General features: G+C 44.7%; 1 protein-coding gene across 1 annotated transcript in view; it reads right to left on the bottom strand.

Annotated features, from left to right (window-relative positions):
- Positions 1 to 21,596, bottom strand: part of ACER2 (alkaline ceramidase 2) — a 32,381-nt gene extending 10,785 nt beyond the window's left edge. Inside the window, exons 1-3 of the mRNA XM_073665895.1 lie at positions 20,828 to 21,596; positions 8,672 to 8,786; positions 6,846 to 6,987 (exon numbers count right to left, since the gene is read on the bottom strand). Of these exons, the coding sequence (XP_073521996.1) occupies positions 6,846 to 6,987; positions 8,672 to 8,786; positions 20,828 to 21,091 (521 nt within the window). The 5' untranslated portion in view covers positions 21,092 to 21,596. The remainder of the gene's footprint in view (positions 1 to 6,845; positions 6,988 to 8,671; positions 8,787 to 20,827) is intronic.
- Between the last annotated feature and the right edge of the window lie 1,650 nt (positions 21,597 to 23,246).

Genomic DNA, 23,246 nt, shown 5'->3' with positions numbered 1-23,246 from the left:
AGGAGGTGTCGGGAGAGCAGAAAAGCTCTCTTTTTTAGGATTATGGAGAATTTTAAACTCAGTAGGGAACATTCTAATTTCTCCAGCTATGTAGAAGTTTTAATTATACTGTAAACTCTTTTTTTATACACCATCAGTATGGCAGGTCATAAGTAGGGTGAACTACACATGAAGGGTGAAGGGTGTGACTGTCAACAGGCACGTACATAAGGGGGGCCCATCGGGGTCAGCACTATTTTCAATTGAAGGTGCATCCTTGGATGCACCCACAGTTGAAAACTATTGTGGAGCAAAGAAGCACTGGCTCCCTGTCCTGCGATTATTCCACAGCCGCTGGTCTATCGAAAACACACACCGCTGTTGAGCAATCTGGCGTAACTTCAACGTCGCATGCGGGGCTTGCGATCTGATGCCTGCATGACATCATTATGCAACATGATGCCGGAATGCTTAACAGCTGTGGGACTATGGTAGGCCTGCAGCTGTACAGTAAGAGAGGCGCAGGGAGCCACCCAGAAAAAGGTAGAAAAGGACCGGATCACTCGGTGTGGGAAAGGGTACAGCTAAGAGATTGGGTTTTGTTTTTTATAGTAGCGGAGCACTGTGGGGACACAATGTGGGCTCAAGGGTTGGGTGGGCAACCCATGTACTAAATGGGGCCAGAATTAGAGGACATTGTTATCTAATGGACCCAGAATTGGGGAACATTATTATCTTATGGAGCCCAGAGTTATAGGACATTACTATCTTATGGGGCAAGAATATTATCTTATAGGGCCAAGAGTGGAGGACTCTATTATCTTATGGAGTTAAGAATTGGGGAACATTATTATCTTATGGAGCCCAGAGTTATAGGACATTATTATCTTATCGGGTCAGAATTGGAGGACATTATTATCTTATGGGGTAATAATATTATCTTATAGGGTCAAGAGTGGAGGACATTATTATTTGATGGGGCCCAGAATTGGACGATATTATTATCTTATGGAGCTCAGAATTGGGGAACATTATTAACTTATAGGTCCAGAATTGGGGAACATTATTATCTTATGGAGTCCAGAGTTATAGGACATTATTATCTTATGGGGCAAGAATATTATCTAATAGGGCCAAGAGTGGAGGACATTATTATCTTATGTAGCTAAGAATTGGGGAACATTATTATCTTATGAAGCCCAGAGTTATAGGACATTATTATCTTATGGGGTCAGAATTGGAGGACATTATTATCTTATGGGGTAATAAAATTATCTTATAGGGCCAAGAGTGGAGGACATTATTCTTTGATGGGGCCCAGAGTTAGACGATATTATTATCTTATGGAGCTCAGAATTTTGGAACATTATTATCTTATAGGTCCAGAATTGGAGGACATTATTATTTTATGGAGCCCATAGCTGGAGAACATTATTATCTTATGGAGCCCAGAGATGGAGGACATTATTATTTTATGGGGTCAGAATTGGAGGACATTATTATTTTATGGGGCTAGAATTGGAGAATATTATCGTTTGGAGCTAAGAGTGGAGGAGATTATTATCTTATGTGGACAGAATTGATGAACATTATTATCTTATGGGGCCCAGAATTGGCAGACATTATTACCTTATGGAGCCAGAATTGGAGGACATTATTATCTTACGGAGCCCAGAATTGAAAAATTGTTACGGATCCGGGTGGTGGAACCTCTGTGCCGTGATACAAGGAGGGACCAGAGGGGTGGACGCAGGGAGGGAGCCGGAGGACGCCGGACCCGGACCACGGCGGTGAGGGGATCAGCGTCTCTGCCTGGCAGGAGGCAGAGATGCTGACGCTACAGTACCCCGCCCTTTACGCCCCCTCTTCTTTAGGCCCGCAAGAAATTTTTCTAGAACATGAGGAGTATGAATATTCTCCCTGGGCTCCCAAGACCTCTCCTTAGGACCAAACCCCTTCCAGTCCACAAGAAAGAAAATCTTTCCTCTTACCCTCTTGATGGCCAAAATATTCTCTACCTCAAAGACGTCCTCAGCGGAGACTGGAGCTGGAGTGGTACCTGGATCGTCAGAGAAAGGATTAAGGACAACAGGCTTGAGGAGAGACACATGAAAGGAATTGGGAATCCGTAAGAAGGCAGGGAGTTTCAGCTTGTACGCCACTGTATTTATTTGGTTCAAAATCTCGAAAGGACCAATGAACTGCGGGCCCAACTTGTATGATGGTATCTTGAGACGGACATATTTGGAGGAAAGCCAGACCTTGTCTCCCGGACGAAACACAGGTGGATACAGACGTCTCTTATCAGCATGCTTCTTCATCCACTCGAAGAACTGAAGAAGCGCAGATCTAGTGTCTTCCCAAATCACCGAAAAGTCACTGACGAGAGACTCCGCGGCAGGATTGTCCACAGAAGAAGAGACGGGAAATGAAATTCGGGGGAGTAAACCACAAAAAACGAAGACTTAGCAGAGGACTCACTCACATTGTTGTTATAAGAAAACTCGGCCCAAGGCAGAAGTTCTACCCAATCGCTATGGAGGTGAGGGGTAAGCCGTGGAGACGAAAGAGGTGATGGATGAAGTCCTTAGCCAGCACAGGTGCAAAAGGAAGACCAGGCAAAAGAATGAAGTGAGCCATCTTGGAGAAGCAGTCAGCGACCACCCATATAACGGTAGAACTGGCAGATACCGGAAGATCAGTGATGAAGTCCATAGCAATGTGTTGCCAAGGAGCAGAAGGCACAGGGAGAGGAAGAAGATGACCATCTGGAAGGTGCCTAGGAATCTTGTTACGGGCACTGGAGGAACAAGCCGCGACAAAATCCGCAACATCCTTGCGCAGGGTGGGCCACCAATAATGTCGGCCAATGAGCAGAAGCGTCTTCCTCTGGCCGGCATGACCAGCCAGTTTGGACGAATGACCCCAGAGTAAGACCCTCTTCCGATCCTGAGCCGCTACAAGGTCTTACCAGGAGGTAGATGAGACAGGTCAAACAGAGCAACAGTTATTATTCTGGAGGGGTCAATGATGTGTAGAGGCTCCTCCTCTTGGTCGGTAGACAGGAAAGAGCGGGATAGAGCTTCAGCTTTAATATTCTTGTCTGCCGGGCGGTAATGGAGAGTCAAACTGAAACGAGCAAAGAACAAGGACCATCTGGCCTGATGCGGATTTAGTCTTTGGGCGGTCTGCAAGTAAGCAAGGTTTTTATGGTCAGTGTAGATGACCACTGAGTGCAGAGCCCCCTCAAGCAAGTAGTGCCACTCCTCCAGCGCTAATTTGATGGCCAGCAGTTCTCGATCCCGTATGGAGTAATTGCGCTCGGACGAAGAAAAGAGTTTGGAGAAGAAGCCGCAGATCACCATTCGCCCGGACGAGGATTTCTGGGAGCACTGCTCCGGCCCCGGAGGAAGAGGCATTAACCTCCAGAAAGAACAATTTATTGCAATCTGGACGATGTAGCACTGGAGCAGAGGAGAAGGTTTGTTTAAGAGAGACAAAGGCACTTTCCGCCTCGGAAGTCCAGTCCATTCCCTGGGATTTGCTCCTTTACGGGTGAGAGCAGAGATGGGGGCAGTCCGGGAGGAGAAATGAGGAATGAAGAGGCAGTAATAGTTAGCGAATCCCAGAAACCGCTGAATAGCCTTCAACCACTAGGGTCGGGGCCACTTTAAGACGGCAGACACCTTCTCGGGATCCAATCGCAGTCCGGTCTCAGAGATGATATACCCCAAATATGGTAGGGAGGTCTGCTCAAAGAGGCATTTCTCGTACTTTGCATACAGGCGATTCTTCTGAATCCTCAGCAGACAAACATCCCTCCGGTGAGAGCGCAGATCAGGGGAGAACACCAAGATATCATCCAGGTACACCACCACGCAGGAATACGGGAAATCTCGGAAGATGTCGTTCACTAACTCCTGGAAGATGGCTGGAGCATTACAGAGACCGAAGGGCATCACGCGGTACTCATAGTGACCATCCCGAGTGTTGAATGCTGTCTTCCACTCATCTCCCTGGCGAATCCGGACAAGATGGTACGCCCCACGAACATCGAGCTTAGTGAAGATCTTCGTGCCTTTTAGGTGGTCAAACAGCTCCGAGATGAGAGGCAGGGGGTACTTATTTTTGTTGGTAATCTGGTTTAGGCCCCTATAGTCGCTACATGGACGAAGAGAGACGTATTTCTTTTTGAAGAGAAGAATCCTGCTCCACCCGGAGAGGTGGATTTCTGGATAAATCCCCTAGCAAGATTCTCTTCTATGTACTCTGACATAATACGGGTCTCGGCCAGCGACAAGGGGTAGATTCGCCCACGAGGAGGTGAACCACCAGGTATTAGGTCGATGGGGCAATCATACGGCCTATGAGGTGGTAGTGTCTCTGCCTCCTTTTTATCAAAGACGTCCTCATATGACCAGTAGGGTGCCGGCAGGCCAGGTAGGTTAGCTGGAGTAGACGGAGGTCGAGCAGGACGAACCGGAACCAGACAGGAGTTATGACATTCCTGACCCCAACGAAGCACCTCACCCGAGCTCCAATTCAGGACGGACTCATGTCTCTGAAACCAAGGCAGACCAAGCAATAGGGGATAAGAGAGACCGGACAGTACGTAAAAGTACGTAAAAGGAGATCTTCTCCGAAAGTAGCATTCCCACCTGAAGAGTTACAGGCTCAGTGACAAACAAGATGGTTTCAGAGAGAAGCTTTCCATCCACAGAAGAAACCGCTAAAGGATCAGCCAGACGTATGGGTCTCACCACTGATAACCGAAACGAACAGAGTCAAGGGCGGAGAGGAAGAACTTTTGCTTAGGACGACCTCTCCGAGCGGTCCTAAACACTGGAGTTTCCCAGCCTCACCGGGCGGATAAGATGCTCTGTACTGCCACAGTAGAAGCAACTCCCCTCGGCGCGGCGGACCTCCTGGCGAGACTTGACCATCTTAAGTTGGTCTGTTTGCATAGGATCTGGAGAAGACACCGGAGGGGATGCTGGTTGCGAGACTGGCCTTTGGAAGGTTGGTGCGAGGCGCAGGGGTCTTCTCTCACGGGTTGCCACCTTAGAAAGCTCCTGAAAACGGATGTCGATCCGTGTAGCTAATGAGACCAGGTCGTCCAGAGAGGGAGGTGTGTCACGACCGGCTAGTTCATCCTTGATCCGTCCGGAAAGGCCCTTCCAAAAGGTGGATACCAGAGCCTCATTGTTCCAGGCAAGTTCAGATGCGATTGCGGAAACGCACGGCATACTGTCCCACAGAGAGACTCCCTTGGCGAAGTCGGAGAAGAGAGGAGGCAGTCGAAGATTTTCATTCGGGCTCATCGAACACCTTCCGGAAAGCCGCAAGGAAGGACTGGAGGTTGGACACCACAGGATCCCCAGCCTCCCACAGTGGGTTAAGCCACGCCAAGGCATCTCCGGTGAGGTGAGACATGATGAATGCCACCTTGGCCCAGTCGGAGGTGAACTGGTGTGCCAGGAGTTCAAAGTGCAGCGTGCACTGATTTATGAAGCCCCGACATAGGACAGGGTCACCACCAAAACGTGGAGGCGCAGAAAGCCGGGGTCCTAAGCCGGATGCCACAGCACCACTGGGTTGAGGTGCCGCTGGAGCGGGTGCCGCTTGGTTAGAGGGGGACACAGTCGGGGTGGACAGCGCGTCCAGGCGGGAGTTGACTGTCCGCAGATAGGACAGGATAGTATCCTGTTGGGATCTCTGGCGAGAGACCTCTTGGTACAGGTTTGAGAGTGAAGGTGCCTGGGAGCCACCGGATTCCATGGCCTGTGCAAACTCTTACGGATCGGGGTGGTGGAACCTCTGTGCCGTGATACAAGGAGGGACCAGAGGGGCGTAACTAAGTGCCTGCCAGGGTCGGTCCGGGTAAGACAGGCAGGCCGGCACGGCTGATAGACAGGCAGGCGGGCACGGCTGATAGACAGGCGGGCACGGCTGATAGGCAGGCGGGCACAGCTGATAGACAGGCAGGCGGGCACAGCTGATAGACAAGCTGCTGGGCACTGGAACCTGAGGACTGAGGAGAGTGTTAGCACACAAACAACAATCTTGCACAGGCACTTCCATTTTGGAGGAGGTGCCTTATATAAGGGCAGTCCTCCAGCCATTGGCCGGGGACTCTTTAGGACGGCGCACGCGGCCCCTTTAAGACGGAGGGAGCGCACGCACGCGCGCCATAGGTACAGTGCCCGGGGAACTGCGCGTGGTGCGAGCACCACGGGCGGACGCAGCAGGGGAGCCAGAGGACACCGGACCGTAACCGCAGCGGTGAGGGGACCGGCATCTCTGCCCGGCAGGAGGCAGAGACGCCGATGCTACAAAAACATTATCTTATGGAGTCTAAATAATATCTTATGGGGCCAGAATTGGAAGACATTATTGTCTTATGGAGTCCAAAATTAGTGGGTAGTTGAAAACATAGGAAAAAAACATTAGCAGACCAGCTTAAAAAGATGATGGCTTAACCGCCAGCAAAGCCGCTTAAAAAAGCATTTTCCTGAAGCAGCTTCGTGTAGGAAACTCTCAGAATTAAGACTTTATGTGCATATACCCTAATACAGGCTCTATCAACCCTACTGGGGCCCACACATCTGAGCAACATGCGAGTGGAGTATGGGAGGGGGCAGGAAAAAACGTAACCCCACTGAAGCATCCTTGGTGCATGGATGGGCGGTGGTTTGTTTCATGATGGGGATACAAGTATATATTTGAAAATACTTCCAATTAAGCATTTTAGAATTGGTGTGCAAGTATGGCGGATACCAGAGTTAATTGTTACCTGTACATGCAAACATTCTATATAGGAGATTGAAGGTAAATATACAAATTCTGTTATCTATGTTGTTGGTTACCTGTCATGACGGAAAACTCTTGGAAGGTGTCTTTTAGGAAACCACATTGCTAATGCAGACATAAGTACCCAGAGGATAGCCAACTCATCAATCATCTGTCCCAGGAAACTGAGGGTTGCATGAAAGTAAACTGACCCAATGCCTGTATAAGCAAAAGAGGAGACATACTGGTGTTACCATAGGTCTGTAGCAGGAATTCCAAGTATTCCCATGAACAGAAAACATGATTGAGTCTGTCCATATTATTACTGAACTGTACTCTCGTCATATAAGCCACAATGTAACAATGAGACCGGCAGATGAAGCATCAAGTATTTCAGTATACACTGTGCTCATCTGAGATGTGACGCACACATAGGACACAGAGATGTAATACAGGAGACAAAACAATTTACATGACAGGCACCAAGTGACTATCACTGCCTATGGAACCTCAGTATTTAGCATCAAGTCATAAGATGTATCACTGTGAGGATAAAATACAGTACAGGACTGGTCTACAGCGTGTGGCCACCTGGCTGTGGCCAAAATAAAAAGAATACACCTCTAAAGAAATCTTGCACATCCTTGGGCTACCCACGCGCCAGAAAATTAGATCTTTGCTAGCTACGAGCTCAAATAGAATTCAGCTGCAATTTAACCTATTTTTCTGGATAAATTCTAGTAAATTTGTCAGAGGTTGACCACCCCCTTTTTGCTAAATCTCACCCATTTTTTAGAGAAGTGAGAAGCACGATAAAAAAGACAAAAAGATGCAATGTTTTTGTGCAAATTCACAATGTGATAAAATTTGGGACTTTCTGATGCCAAAAAACTGGCAAAGAGGGAATAATAAATATTTACAGCTCCAGTGTCTGAAAAAAGTGTGAAGGGGCACTATGTTCACTCCCATCTCGGTGTCAGTAAAATGCTATCAATGTTGCATGTTTAAGTAAAAATTGTTCTTAAAGGGGTTGTACACTACTGGACAACCCCAATATAATCATCTCAGGATCCCAATGAAAATAAAAACAATGGATGGTCACCTCCTGCTCTGGCGCGGGTCCAGGAATGTCGGTGCCGCTGTTCCCGGATAGTGACTTAATGTGTTGTGTCTTGTTGCAGCCAATGAGCAGCCATTCGTCAGCTGCAGCTTTTACTATTTCATCAAAGTGGATGTTCACCCTGATTTGATACCGATGAGCTGCAGCCAAGGAGTGGCCACTGATTGACTGCAGCCAGGACAAGACACAACACATCAAGCCACTATCCGGGAACAGCGGCACCTTCAGTGCTGGAACTGCATCTCTACAGAAGGTTTTTATTCAAATTGGGGTCCTGGAATGATTAAGCTGGGGTTGTCCAATCCCTTTAATTATGCTAAACTATATAAATGAACCATTGACCTTTTGAAGGTTTTCACTCAGCAAACCGAGTCTGCCCCCTACGATCTAATTTGCAACATATGAAATGTAGCGAAATTGAATAGCTAATTACAGAAGGCAAAGGGACTGTATACTTTTGCTACGTGATAACAAAACAAAATAACAGTGATGAAACTGCGTCAAGAAAAAAAAAGAACATAGTCTACATCATTAGATGTCATATGTCGTATGTACTGGGTCAGATATACGAGTCTGACAATACCCGGAACTTCTAAGAAGAAAATGTGAGAACAATTGTCTGGCTGGAATATTCTGCAATGTAGTCCAGGATGTAAACACTGACTTGTCTGCATGCTGTACTAATCCCATTCCAGAGATATGTGCTTTGTACCAAACAGGAAGCTGATAAGAAATCTTTTCCCATACACCTCATGTTTAAAAGACACCCAACGTCACACTTACCAACTACTACGAGCAGGGTCCATATTAAATATATCCCACTGTTGAAGCAAGTTGCATACTGACGGAACAGGCACATGCATATGGGGGGCAGCACAAAAAACAAAATGTTGCTGATCTATAATATAAAATAGAAAGTCAAAATCAAAAAGTGAAGCAAATAAACAAATAAATCTAAAGCAAATAAAAGAATAGGAATAAAGTAGTAAAATAGAAGCATTCAGATGGAGTGGAATGTAGTGTCATATGCAAGTGCTTCTCACTAAATTAGAATATCATCAAAAAGTTAATTTATTTCAGTTCTTCAATACAAAAAGTGAAACTCATTATATAGAGTCATTACAGACAGAGTGATCTATTTCAAGTGTTTATTTCTGTTAATGTTGATGATTATGGCTTACAGCCAATGAAAACACAAAAGTCATTATCTCAGTAAATTAGAATACTTTATAACAGCTTGAAAAATGTTTTTAAAACCCAAAATGTTGGCCTACTGAAATGTATGTTCAGTAAATGCACTCAATACTTGGTCGGGGCTCCTTTTACATCAATTACTGTATTAATGCGGCGTGGCATGGAAGAAATCAGCCTGTGGCACTGCTGAGGTGTTATGGAAGCTTTGATAGCAGCCTTCAGCTCGTCTGCATTGTTGGGTCTGGTGTCTCTCATCTTCCTCTTGACAGTACCCCATAGATTCTTTATGGGGTTAAGGTCAGGCGAGTTTGCTGGCCAATCAAGCACAGTGATACTGTTGTGTGTAAACCAGTTATTGGTACTTTTGGCAGTGTGGACAGGTGCCAAGTCCTGCTGGAGAATGAAATTTCCATCTCCAAAAAGCTTGTCGGCAGAGGGAAGCATGAAGTGCGCTAAAATTTCCTGGTAGACGGCTGCGCTGACTTTGGTCTTGATACAACACAGTGGACCTACACCAGCAGATGACATGGCTCCCCAAACCATCACTGATTGTGGAAACTTCACACTAGACCTCAAGCAGCTTGGATTGTGCGCCTCTCCACTCTTCCTCCAGACTCTAGGACCTTGATTTCCAAATGAAATGCAAAATTTACTTTCATCTGAAAACAAACACCTTGGACCACTGAGCAACAGTCCAGGTCTTTTTCTCCTTGGCTCAGGTAAGATGTTTCTGGCGTTGTCTATTGGTCATGAGTGGCTTGACACAAGGAATGCAACACTTGTAGCCCATGTCCTGGATGTGTCTGTGTGTAGTGGCTCTTGAAGCAATGACTCCAGCAGCAGTCCACTCCTTGTGATCTTCCCAAAATTTTTGAATGACCTTTTCTTAACAACCCTTTCAAGGCTGTGGTTATCCTGGTTGCTTGCACACCTTTTTCTACCACACTTTTATCTTCCACTCAACTTTCCATTAATATTCTTGGAAACAGCACTCTGTGAACAGCCAGTTTCTTTAGTAATGACCTTTTGTGGCTTACTCTCCTTGAGGAGTTTGTCAATGACTGCCTTCTGGACATCTGTCAAGTCAGCAGTCTTCCCCATGATTGTGGAGCTTACTGAAACAGACTAAGGGACCTTTTTAAACGCTTAGAAAGCCTTTGCAGGTGTTTTTTGTTAATTATTCTAATTTACTGAGATAATGACGTTTGTGTTTTCATTGGCTGTAAGCCATAATCATCAACAGAAATAAACACTTGAAATAGATCACTCTGTTTGTAATGACTCTATATAATATATGAGTTTCACTTTTTGTATTGAAGAATTTAAATAAATTAACTTTTTGATGGTATTCTAATTTAGTGAGAAGCACTTGTATCTGTTAGAACTCATTCAGACGTCCGATTTTCGCGTACGAGTGCTCTCTGCATTTTTCACTCGTACCTGTGATAGTCTATGGGGCCATTTATATGTCGGTGGAAAATATCGGAGACACATCCGAAAGTCGGATTAAAATCAGCAATGCAAGTCAACGGGTCCGTGAAAAAATTGGACTGCACTTGGATGACGTCTAAGTGTAGTCCGATTTTCAGACTGTCAGAATGGGGTAGGTGAAGATTTTTTTTTTTTTTCATTTCTCTATGTACGAGAAAATCGGATGACACTCAGACCACACTCTGTAAAAAACTCTGATCCAACTCTGATCAGAGTCTGATCAGAATAATTGATCCAATTTTCTCATACGTGAAAAAATCGAATGTCTGAGTGAGCTCTTAAACTGCTTCGGTGCTGACCAACACAGCAAAGAATTGCCATTTTTAGGGCACATATCATAATTCCAAATGTTGCTCTGTTCACATTGCAGATTCCGTTAGCATGACGCGGTATTTGGTCACCAAGATGAAAGCTTGTTGAACCCCATTACATCACTAGTGTATATCGGGAGTTACTGGTGTCCGGCATTTATGGAGTCTGGCAATGGTGATGGTGAACACAAATGTGGAAATAAGTTTCGTAAATATTCCCAGAGCCTATTATGAATTATTTCTTAATCCTGTGATCCTACATTCAGCCACGTTACGACTAGACTGTGTCCGGCCTCACTCAATAAACTTGCATTGAGCGAGGCCACGTCCATCTAGTCGGTACGTGACCACATTTATGCAAATCATATATTTGCAATCACGAACCCACCACTGCCGGCGCCGGTGCCAGAGAATCATCCGCGCAGTGCGCACAATGTGAGGAATCACAACATGCAGTTACATAGAGTGACTGCAGACTTTTAGCCTAAGGCTACACTCCAAGACAAGTGTATGAAACGAGGCCGCTCCCACTGGCCGGGGGTATGTATAACTCACACATACCCTCCATTTCCAGGTCTGAAACCAGCGAATCCCCGCAGCACAAAGTGCTTGCGCAGGGGGGATTCATAAGTCTGCAGTCACACAGAGTGACTGCAGACTTATCGGTTTGGACCGGACAACCCCTTTAACTATTAGTATTAGCATTATGACTTTGTGTTTTAGCGATCTATGGTGTTAGCTACTATGTATTTTCATTTTCTAAAGACATGTAACTTTCATACTGCTTTATGCATGTAAAAAGCATGGTAATGCATGAAAACCCTCACCCTTCATAGACAAAACAGTACATAGTGGTCCCGTCCCATACAAGAATTCTTATTAAATAGACTCTGAGGTTCTTTTCATAACAAGAATGCAGAATAGTCACAACACAAGCTGACGTCATTTTCTTAGAAAACAGACTTGTGCCTAACTGGGCAGGAACAAATACATGGAAGTGTTGACATTGATATCAATTGTCGTCTATCTGATATAAAGCCAAACTGATAAAATCAAGATGTAGCTCCTCTGGCGACATAAAGGACACAATGAGCAGAACACTGTTCACTATATGAATAATTTCTAAGAGAAGTTTCTAATCTTTTAATCACATCCCAGTTCATAGTAAATGTCTCCTTCTATGAGAAATCCCTAAAATGTGGCTCTACCTACTGGTTAAATAAAGGTACTGCATTAAATAGATGTTACTAGAAAATCTAAAAATATACAGTCTACATAATGCACATCCAAGCTTGCATCTGAGTCAAGATGATCAGTAAGATATGCAATTAAGTTATGCATTAAAATTCTTCATCATATATATATATATATATATATATATATATATAGTAGATGGTGGCCCGATTCTAACGCATCGGGTATTCTAGAATATGTATGCGGCCGACCGGGTGCGACTAATCAGTGAAGCAGTGTTTAAATGCAGCAGAGCGGTGTTTAAATTTGGCGCCAATATCGCTGATTGGTCGCGGCCGCCGAACCGTGTTAGTGAGGACCGGGGAGCGGCGCTGCTTGTGCGGGTACTTCCGCTGCGAGCAGCCGGGCTGCATCGCCGCTGACCTCCATGCGTCTACCGTCGGGAAGGGAGGACCGGGGAGCGAGGCCGCTAGTCGGGGTACTTCTGCTGCGAGCAGCCGGGAGATGACCGGCTAGCACCGGCTGATCTCCCGCCTGCGTGTTTCAAATCTGGAACCAATTCGCGGCCGGGCTGTGCCAGTCGCTTATTGGTCGCGGCTGGCTGGCGCTGATGGCATGTCAATAGTGCGGCAAAAAATCAGTGAGTTCAGCAGCTTGGCCAGTGTAGACAGAATGCCCCCATCAGAGCAGCTGAGCTCACTGATTGGCTGCCACACTGTTGACGTGATATCAGTGCTACAGCTAATGCCCGACATCTGAAGCAAAGGTGGAGACTCAGCGCTGTCCCTGGGGAGAGTGAGTACAGTGCGGTTTGTTATTTTTGAACAAACTGCAGCTGGGGTCGAATATCACCTGAAAGGGGACAGCCACTTTAATCTATGGAGGGACTGTGCTGAGCAGACAGCAGATGCGCTGTGTTACAGTTTGTTAATACTGTACTATGTGACCTCTCTGTGGTTTGTTCCGTGTTCAGTTTCTGTGGTAATCTTCCATGTTGTGATGATAAAGGTAAAGGATAAGATAAAGATAAAAGTTGCCGTATGTCCCAAGTAAAATAGTTAATAATCCCACAATGTGTGAGTGCTGATTATTATGCTGAAAGCTGAAATCTGCAACAGATGCATGGGTAGAAGGATATTATATTTTTGGATAAAAGAACCAAAGACCCTTCTGTGTCATGATGTGAAAGCTTCTAACAATGCTGCAGGCAAAGGCAACGGCCAGATATTTGGACATAAGGAACTTTTAGGCCTACTCTTTGCCACTGACCAGCTTTCTACAGTCAGTGATTCGCTTCACTGTACCAGCGCATTCTAGATAACAAATAGGCTGTCTCGTCTTTTGCTAAAAGTCTGCAGTCACTATGTGGGACTGCAGACTTCTCAATCCTCACAGTGTGTGCACCGCACGCTGTCAGGATTCTCCAGTGTCGGCAGTGAGTGTTGACAGTCACGTGTTCTTGAGCGAGGCCATGCTGTTTAGTTGGAATGTGGACAGAAGTATATAAGTTGCGTATTTGTGGTCATGTAACCTCACGTTCTCGCCGCCAAGACCAAGAGTGACTGCAGACTTTTAGCAAAGGACTGGACAACCCCTTGGAGCCCAGTAGATTATTAATAAATTAAGTTGACCGTCCAACTTCCCCCCCCTACTTTTTAAATCATCACCTTGGCAATTTCCTACAGAGAATAAAACCAAGGGAAAGATTTATAAAACAGTGAAAATCCCATCTCTGTACTTCTTAGCAACCAGTCATAGCAAAGCTTTCATTTTATCAGTGAAGTGAAAGAAACTGAAAGTTGAGCTCTGATTGGTTAGGCAAAAAATATTTTTAACAGATTTTATAAATGAAGCATATTGTATTGGATCATTTCTATTTTTATCATTTATATGAATGACCTAATCACATCATTAAAATGATTATATGTGTTAAATACGTTATTGTCATGATACATTGTAATAAAAATCCTGTTATTCTCGATTCACATAAATATCATGTATAGCACGGAGGAAGTGATACACTATATGAGAATATAAAACCACTACCTGTCCTGTACATCGTGTTGTACACTCCAAGCCCTCCTGCGGCTAGCAAGAATAAGGCCAATATTAATATAATAGCATATTGCACTTTAAGTAATTGACTACATTTCTTTATAAAGTATCTGTAACTGCAATTGTCCGATTTCGAATCCTATTACTACTTCCATACTGAGAAGTCCCTAAAGGTGGACTCTGTCTATGGGACAAATAAACAGGTACAAGTCAAAGGGGCATGCAAATGTGGCCTCTGCCTTTGGCACAGTAGTCAAGCACTGAATTAAATATTGGTTGACTTGCTGCAGATACTCAAAAAAAGCGATGTAAGGATAGAATGTGAAAAAAACCTCTCCTAATGCAGATGTGAACACAGCCTATGGTCTGTTTCTCATGTGTGACATTCACGGTCAGCGATATCTAGATACCTAGTGGGTCTCCGGACCCCAAAACAACAGCTTCATGAATATATAAGGCTGTTGAGTTTGGGTAAGGAGACCCTTGGCTGGTCTAGACACAGAGGTCCGTATTCAGACTGTTAATGTCAGATGTGTGAATTTGGCCTCACAATACATTGCTCTGAAATTATGTAACCAAATGGAACTTATATGCAAAATACACACAAGTGTAACACAATAACCTGAAGTAGATAAATGTAAAGGACTTTTCTTTAGGTTAGTTAGTTAGGTAAACTTGCCACTAGGGTACACTTGAGAGGCTCCCATACACAACCGATCAAGTTAATTTTCACTCAAGTGAGTATACCATGAAGACAACCCCTGTTCTGATTACCTATTATAAAAGGACAAATATATGGCCACACTCAGGAGCAGAGGCACAGATATATGTGTATAGCCTCGCTATTCCTCCGCCAGGCATTTATTTCAGATGACTTCAGTTCTTGCTTGTTTGTGGCCTTAAGTTTTGTCTTAAGCAAGTGAAATGCATGCTCAATGTCACTGAGATCTGGTGATTGACTCGGCCATTTCAGAATATTCCAAGTCTTTGCCGTAAAAAACTCCTGGGTTGCTTTTGCAGTATGTTTTTGGTCATTGTCATTTTGTACTGTGAAGCGCTGTCCAATACACCTTGTTGCATTTGGTTGAATCTGTACAGAAAGTATAGACCTGTACACTTCAAAATTCATTCGGCTGCTCCTTTCTTCAATCACATCATCAATGACCCAGTGCCATTGGAAGCCATGCATGCCCATGCCAACACATTGCCTCCACCATGATTTACAGAGGATGCGGTGTGCTTTGTATCATGAGCTATTCCAAGTTTTCTCCATACTTTCTTCATCCCATCATTCTGATACAGGTTGATCTTAGTTTCATCTGTGCAAAGAATGCTTTTCCTGAACTGGGCTGGCTTCTTTAGATGTTTTTTTGGTAAAGTCGAATCTGGCTTTTCTAGGCTGATTAATGGTTTGCACCTTGTGGTGAACCCTCTGTATTTGCTCTCATGAAGTCTTCTCTTTATGGCAGACTTAGATACTGAAACACCTACTTTCTGGAGAGTGTTCTTCACTTGAGTGGACGTTGTGAAGGGGTTTTTCTTCACCATGGAAATTAATCTGCAATCGCCGAGAGATGCTACTGCGCATGAGAGGCGCCATATTGCTGCACCCAAATTCTTTTTCCTGAAGCAAAATGGCGCCCATGCGTGCGCAGTAGCATCTCTCAGCAACCAAAAAATGCTACTGCGCATGCATTCACTTTTGAACAGAAATTACACAGGCAATATTTAAAACAGTAGGCAGGTTACTGAAAGCACAGTGACCTGTCAGAGGCCAGAGATAGATGTACATAATGAGAGCACCAGTTACAGCCCCTCCCTAAAGTCCCGCCCCAGAGCATATGCATATCATTATGGCAGAACTGAAAATAAAGATTATAAAAGAACCACTGGACGGATTTCATCAACAAAGGTATCATTTTACTCAGTATAATGGCGTCCACCTGACAGTGTACGTAGTTTACTGAGCACAATACTGCTGAAAGGTGCGCTTTAAATGTCCCCTGTGTCTGCTGCTTCCTCTGAGCAGATATTTGCCCTTATATATATTTCCTTGGTAGTCATTCAAATGATAGGAACTACCATCTGCCCGGTTCATTCGCCTCAATGTGGAAACCAGAATAATCATTTGAACTGAATGAAGCCAAAATATGGTATGTCACATCCTGTGCAATATCTGTAGTAACATGCTATAATCACACAAATAGGGTCTGCATTTAGCCAGTAGCAGTTATGATAGACAGAGTTGTACAGATTATCTTGTTATTATCTATGAAGTATTCAACTAATTTACAGGCCAAAGACCTAAGGTAACTCTTAACGGAATGATCATTTGGCCAATAGTCATAAGTCCTGTTTCCCCTTTAGCATGCACATTTGGCTAAGCTGAACATGTATGTTAATTCCATCTCTGATTGGGTAGGAAAGTGTATTTTATCTGATCCTTTTCCCTGTTTGTGGCAGTTCTAAAAAGGGAAGAACTATTCTTTTGATAGGAAATTAAGAAAAACTTAGTGTATGTTTGTTCTGCTATAAATGCCCAAGTGGAGGCACTAACAACCCTACACCACTGTGGGAATGCTACTCACAAAACGGTCCAGAGCTCAAGAGAGTATGCGCAATAGGAGCAGGGTTCCATGTTTAGGGGCACAAGGTTCATTATTGTGTGTGTGAGGTTTGCTGGTGAATAAACTACAGTGGGTACGGAAAGTATTCATACCCCTTTAAATTTTTCACTCTTTGTTTCATTGCAGCCATTTGGTAAATTCTAAAAAGTTCATTTTTTTTCTCATTAACGTACACTCTGCACCCTATCTTGACTGAAAAAAAACAGAAATGTAGAACTTTTTGCAAATTTATTAAAAAAGAAAAACTAAAATATCACATGGTCATAAGTATTCAGACCCTTTGCTCAGACACTCATTTTAAGTCACATGCTGTTCATTTCCTTGTGATCCTCCTTGAGAAGGTTCTACTCCTTCATTGGAGTCCAGCTGTGTTTAATTAAACTGATAGGACTTGATTTGGAAAGGCCCAGACCTGTCTATATAAGACCTCACAGCTCACAGTGCATGTCAGACCAAATGAGAATCATGAGCTCAAAGGAACTGCCCAAGGAGCTCAGAGACAGAATTGTGGCAAGGCACAGATCTGGCCAAGGTTACAAAAGAATTTCTGCATTACTCAAGGTTCCTAAGAGCACAGTGGCCTCCATAATCCTTAAATGGAAGAAGTTTGGGACCATCAGAAGTCTTCCTAGACCTGGCCGTCCAGCCAAACTGAGCAATCGTGGGAGAATAGCCTTGGTGAGAGAGGTAAAGAAGAACCCCAAGATCACTGTGGCTGAGCTCCGGAGATGCAGTAGGGAGATGGGAGAAAGTTCCACAAAGTCAACTATCACTGCAGCCCTCCACCAGTCAGGCCTTTATGGCAGAGTAGACCGACGGAAGCCTCTCTTCAGTGCAAGACATATGAAAGCCCGCATAGAGTTTGCTCAAAAACACATGAAGGACTCCCAGACTATGAGAAATAAGATTCTCTGGTCTGATGAGACGAAGATAGAACTTTTTAGTGATAATTCTAAGCGGTATGTGTGAAGAAAACCAGGCACTGCTCATCACCTGCCCAATACAATCCCAACATGGTGGTGGCAGCATCATGCTATGGGGGTGTTTTTCAACTGCAGGGACAGGACGACTGGTTGCAATTGAAGGAAACATGAATGCAGCCAAGTACAGAGATATCCTGGATGAAAACCTCTTCAAGAGTGCTCTGGACCTCAGACTTGGCCGAAGGTTCACCTTCCAACAAGACAATGACCCTAAGCACACAGCTAAAATAAAAAGGAGTGGCTTCAGAACAACTCTGTGACCATTCTTGACTGGTCCAGCCAGAGCCCTGACCTAAACCCAATTGAGCATCTCTGGAGAGACCTGAAAATGACTGTCCCCCAACGTTCACCATCCAACCTGACGGAACTGGAGAGGATCTGCAAGGAAGAATGGCAGAGGATCCCCAAATCCAGGTGTGAAAAACTTGTTGCATCATTCCCAAGAAGACTTATGGCTGTACTAGCTCAAAAGGATGCTTCTACTCAATATTGAGCAAAGGGTCTGAATACTTATGACCATGTGATATTTCAGTTTTTCTTTTTTAATAAATTTGCAAAAATTTCTACATTTCTGCCTTTTTTTCAGTCAAGATGGGGTGCAGAGTGTACTTTAATGAGAAAAAAAATGAACTTTTTGGAATTTACCAAATGGCTGCAATGAAACAAAGAGTGAAAAATTTAAAGGGGTCTAAATACTTTCCGTACCCACTGTATATTTGAGTAAGTGTTGAGGTGGTGCTAATGCTTGTGTTTGTAATAGTTTGTTTATGTTTATATTGCTTCATGGCTAAAACTTTTCAGGAAAACACAAAACAGGTTATGGTGAGGAGGGACCAACAAAAACAAAGCGAGATATTTTGAGGAGGGCCTCAAAAAACAGGTTGTGGTGAGGAGGGCCCAAAGAAACAAAACAGGTTATGGTGGTGAGGACTCAAAAAAAGAAAACAGGTTATGTTGGGGAGGACCCAAAGAAACCAAACAGGTTATGGTGTGGAGGGCCCAAACAAGAAACAAAATTCTCTCTGATCACAAACTATTGAGAGTTGCCCACGAGTAAAAGTGACCTTAAAGGGGTTGTCCTCTTTTAACCCAGAGGATCAATGATTTATACCTGGGTCCAGCCTTGCCTCTCTGCAGTTGCCCCGGTCTTTGTGATGTCACTTCCAGAGCACTGCAGCACGTTACTGAATTCAGTGGCTCAGCCAATGTAGATGTTAAAAGCCACTTAGCTCACTGTCTTCGTGACCATATCTCGTTCTTGAGGCTGCATTGGTCAGTAGCGGTCATGTCTCACGGGCGATCACGTTATTGATGTCGTCGCCCATGAGAGAATCAAGAGAATCGCTGGACGTCGTGATAGCATCGAGGATTATGTCGGAACTACTGGGATTATTTTTTAATAATAAATGGGTAAACCAGCGAATGTGTCGAGGAGTCTTTATTTCTTGTGTGTGTGTCTTTTTATTTTTAAATATGAGGTTAGTAATGGGGGCGTCTGATAGACGCCTCTCCATTATTAACCCCTGGGCCTGATGCCAGCTGACATTAAAAAGCTGACATCAACCCCAAAAACTAATACCCCGATTGGCACCGCACCAGGGCAATCGGAAAGAGCCGAGGATAAGCGCCAGAATTGGTGCATCTTATAGATGCGCCATTTCTGGGGTGGCTGAGGGCTGGCCTTATTAAGCTGGGAAGAGGCCAATATCCATGGCCCTTCCCAGCCTATTAATATCAGCCCGCAGCTGTCTGCTTAGCCTTTGCTGGTTATTAAAAATAGGGAGGACTCCATGTCATTTTTTTCAGGGTCCCTCCCCATTTTCATGAAAGGCTGTGCTGCAGTCTTTCAACAAGCTTTATTAAGCATCTGAACTCCGAACAGTAACACAGACTTCCGGGAGAAGTCCATGTTCGGAGTTCAGCACCGGACACTAGATGTTCGGTATGAACCCCGAACTTTACAGTTCAGGTTCACTCATCCCTAGTGTTCTGATATGATATGGTAGTCAATAACAATGTGTCCAAAATGTCAACCATATAAGCATGCTGCAGAAGGAATCATACATTATATCTATGGCAAGTTAGGGGACACCAACAAAGGTTGCTCAACCACTTGAAATTTTTTAATCTTACTAATTACCTGCCGCAGCTTCTGAGACGCCTTAGATGACTGTGAATCATAATTCTGCAATGACATTTTGATGCGGACCTGCAAGCACAGCAGCCAATCATTGGCTACAGTGGACACCACTGTGGTCACCGTCATATGTCCATGCTGACATGTCACCACTGGAGACTACAATACAGAGATCAGTGCCAGTGGTGGCAAGGGAACAGCAAGCTAAGTTTTACTCATTTTGGTATTTTGTACCATTTTAAGTTTTAAATTTAAAAAAATCAAGAAGCTGGACAACACTTTAAGACATGGATCCTGAATCCCAACTCTGGAATAACAAAGGCGGCTATAGATAAATATTGATTTGTATCACAAATATAACCATAGACCTAACAAGTTATAGATAGGTGTGGTAAATATATATCTAGGTTGGGTCCTATTTTCCCTCAGCTTCAACTTTATCATTACTAAGATAGGGTCACATGACAGTATATTCTCTCATCCAAAAGAATCGGGTTAGGCAGAGTTTGATCAGAGTGTGATGATCATAGTGTGATCTGATTTTCTCGGATGAAGATGGAGAACAAAATTTCTTCAACTTCTCAATTTTGTCAGCCTGTGGAAATCAGATTGCGCTTAGATGTCATCCGAGTGCAGTCCGATGATTTACAGGGACCCATTGACTTGCATGTACGAGTGCGATCTGAATATCGGATGCAAATTGAGCATGCTGCGATTTTTTTTCCTTGGACAGACTCTAAGGAGAAAATCGGACATGTGCCTGGCCCCATTAACCTTGGCCTGAGTGAGAGCCAATTTTTTGTTGGATCACACCTGGACTGAAAATACGGTCGTCTGTGCGAACCCTTAGACAGATCAATTAAATATCTGCTTGCATTTGGAAACTTTAACACTGCTATACAATATGTATCAAAATACAAAAAAAGGATGCAAAATCTAATACTAACCGTATTGTAGAACTCGGCAATAGTGGGGACAATTTTGTAATTGTCCTCACACCAGTCCACCTCGGAGCTTCCAGCCTGAAGATGATCCCATATCTTCAAGGATGCCATACCTGGATCACTTTTTCGATGCTGGGTCAGGTATGTGACTTCTCGGCTTTGCAGTTCGGACCCTAGAGATGTCAGCTCTTGTCTTCTTTGTGCTCTGAGTTCATAGAAGACTGTGGTCTTCTCTGTGGGTGCCTTGACGAAACCGGCTGATGACATACAACTAATAGGGTGGTGATCACTCTGGCACCACAGTCTTTCTAGCCTTGATCAATGTCTGTTAATTGAAAGGGGAAGCCTATACACAGATGTTCGTGCTGCCTCTTTAGATCCTGCCTAGATCTAACAGTTCAGTAGTCACCCAACACAAGGCAGTAATGAGGACAAGGCAGCCTCAGTGTACAGCTTGTCCCCTCTCAGTCTGTTCCTTACCATCTGCTTGATCCTGCAACTGAAGCTAATACTTAAAGGCGTCCATAAGCAGAGGGTGATCCCTCCCAGTAGGTGGCACCAGTGCTGCACATGAACTGCATCCACGCCTCTGCCAGCCCCCAGACTGTTCACATGCTGAAGGGGGTATCAGGCTGAGCTTAGATGATCATGTCTGCCAGTCACATCCGCCTGCCTGTGTGTATGGGTGTGAGGGCTGTATTCTTCGCCCCCCTGCCACTGCTGCCTGTCTTTATCATGTGTGTCAGTGCCAGTCAGTAATTCCACACAATGATCACATGGGCGCAGGCTGTACCTGAGAAGGAATGTGTAAGGAAAGCGTCCACGTCAATCCGCAGCTACGCCATGTACTTAGTAGGACAAGAGATATTCGCAGTCAACAAGCGAAAAAGAAATAGCAAAGTAGAAAACCGCTCAGAGCCAACACAAACAGCATAAAGCAATAAAACCACCCATATTAGGCAGAACTAAAAAAGGCAGAATGTCGCACCCGCTATGTTCTGGATTATCAAATACTAGGCCATACAAGATCCCAAAATATTCTTATTAGTTAAATGCTGAAGACAATTGCCGGACTATCAGACTGTTTGATTATTCAATGCCAGAATAAAGGAATTTAGTTTTTCACTCACTGATAGTGATCCAGCATTAGTGGAGCAAATTGCAACTGATTTATAGGTATTAGGGAAGGTGCAGACAGCCGTAGATTCTCTAATCCGAGAGAATTAGTTAGACTATGCAAATCACATCAGAGTTTGATTAGATTGTGATTCGACTCTCTCAGATGAGGAGAAAGATGGAGAAAAAAATTTCCCCATCTTCTCCATTCTGTCAGTCAGTGGAAATCGGACTGCACTCAGATGTCATTCGAGTACTACAGTTCGATGGTTTCCACGGACTCCACGGGCCAAATGCCCGCCAGGGTCTCGACCCATTCTAGCACCCTGGGGTGGGGAGTTGAAGAATAAAACACATACATTTGGATTCCGTTTTTTCTCGTCCTTCGGTGGCAGCGCAGGTTAACCTATATCTCTCCAGTTTTGTTTCCAAAAATTGGCTGTTGGAACACTTTGGACAAATTGCCGTACCATTAGTTCCATGACCAAATCAATGTAATGCCGAGCTGGGATGAAGACTAGAGGGTCCAAGCCAGGGGTCCTCTCTTTATCCCAGAAGTAGGACCAGTGCATCATTCCCTTGTCATAGGGTTGCCCAAGTGGTCTCCAGAATAGAATGGAGCAATAGAGGCTGCAATGGAAATCTATCCTCTTCAGCGATGAGTCCCAACTTTTGTCTTGGATGCAATGATAGCCAGTGATTGGATGGAGACCACGTGGGAAATGCCGTGAAGAGGACTTCCAGACAGAACATCACACTGGTCCTACTCCCGGCACTGTTTTGTCATAGCATAATGTATGGTAGCCAGATCCCTTTAGTTTTCATTCCAGGTACACTGAGAACGCTACAGGGCATGGTAGCACATTTAGGCTACGCAGGCTGCTCGCAGTAGCTTGGACAACATGAAGCCTTGCTTTGGCATATTCAGAAATGGCTCCTGGGACACTTGGAAGAAATGGCCGTGCCACTAGTTCCACGATTTATTTGACGCGCCCCCTGGGCCGCGTGGGGAACCCGGAACCGGGCCTTTTGTGGGACGCTGGGGGTTGTAGTCACCGTGGCGATGGCCCAGTCCTGTGGCTCAGGGTGGTCAAACCAGTGGCAGTCTATTTGTAAGGTTTTAGGTTAATTGTCCGACTACGCCACCCGTGGATTTCAGGGTGAACCGCCGCTGCAAGGCAGACCGCTGAGGCTGGTGTTGTGGGTGCAGCAGAGGGTAGTACAACTCCCCACGGGAGGAGTATAGCCTCAGGGCAGTAGGTGTAGATGATGGGAGTGATGGTGCACGGGCATCCCAATACTAGTA

The sequence above is a fragment of the Phyllobates terribilis genome, unplaced genomic scaffold (genome assembly GCF_046119375.1).
Source record: "Phyllobates terribilis strain yellow unplaced genomic scaffold, ASM4611937v1 Scaffold_1__5_contigs__length_1240528914, whole genome shotgun sequence".
Taxonomy (NCBI): domain Eukaryota; kingdom Metazoa; phylum Chordata; class Amphibia; order Anura; family Dendrobatidae; genus Phyllobates; species Phyllobates terribilis.
The sequence above is the reverse complement of the archived record's forward strand: the minus strand, read 5'-3'. Positions and strand labels throughout refer to the sequence as shown.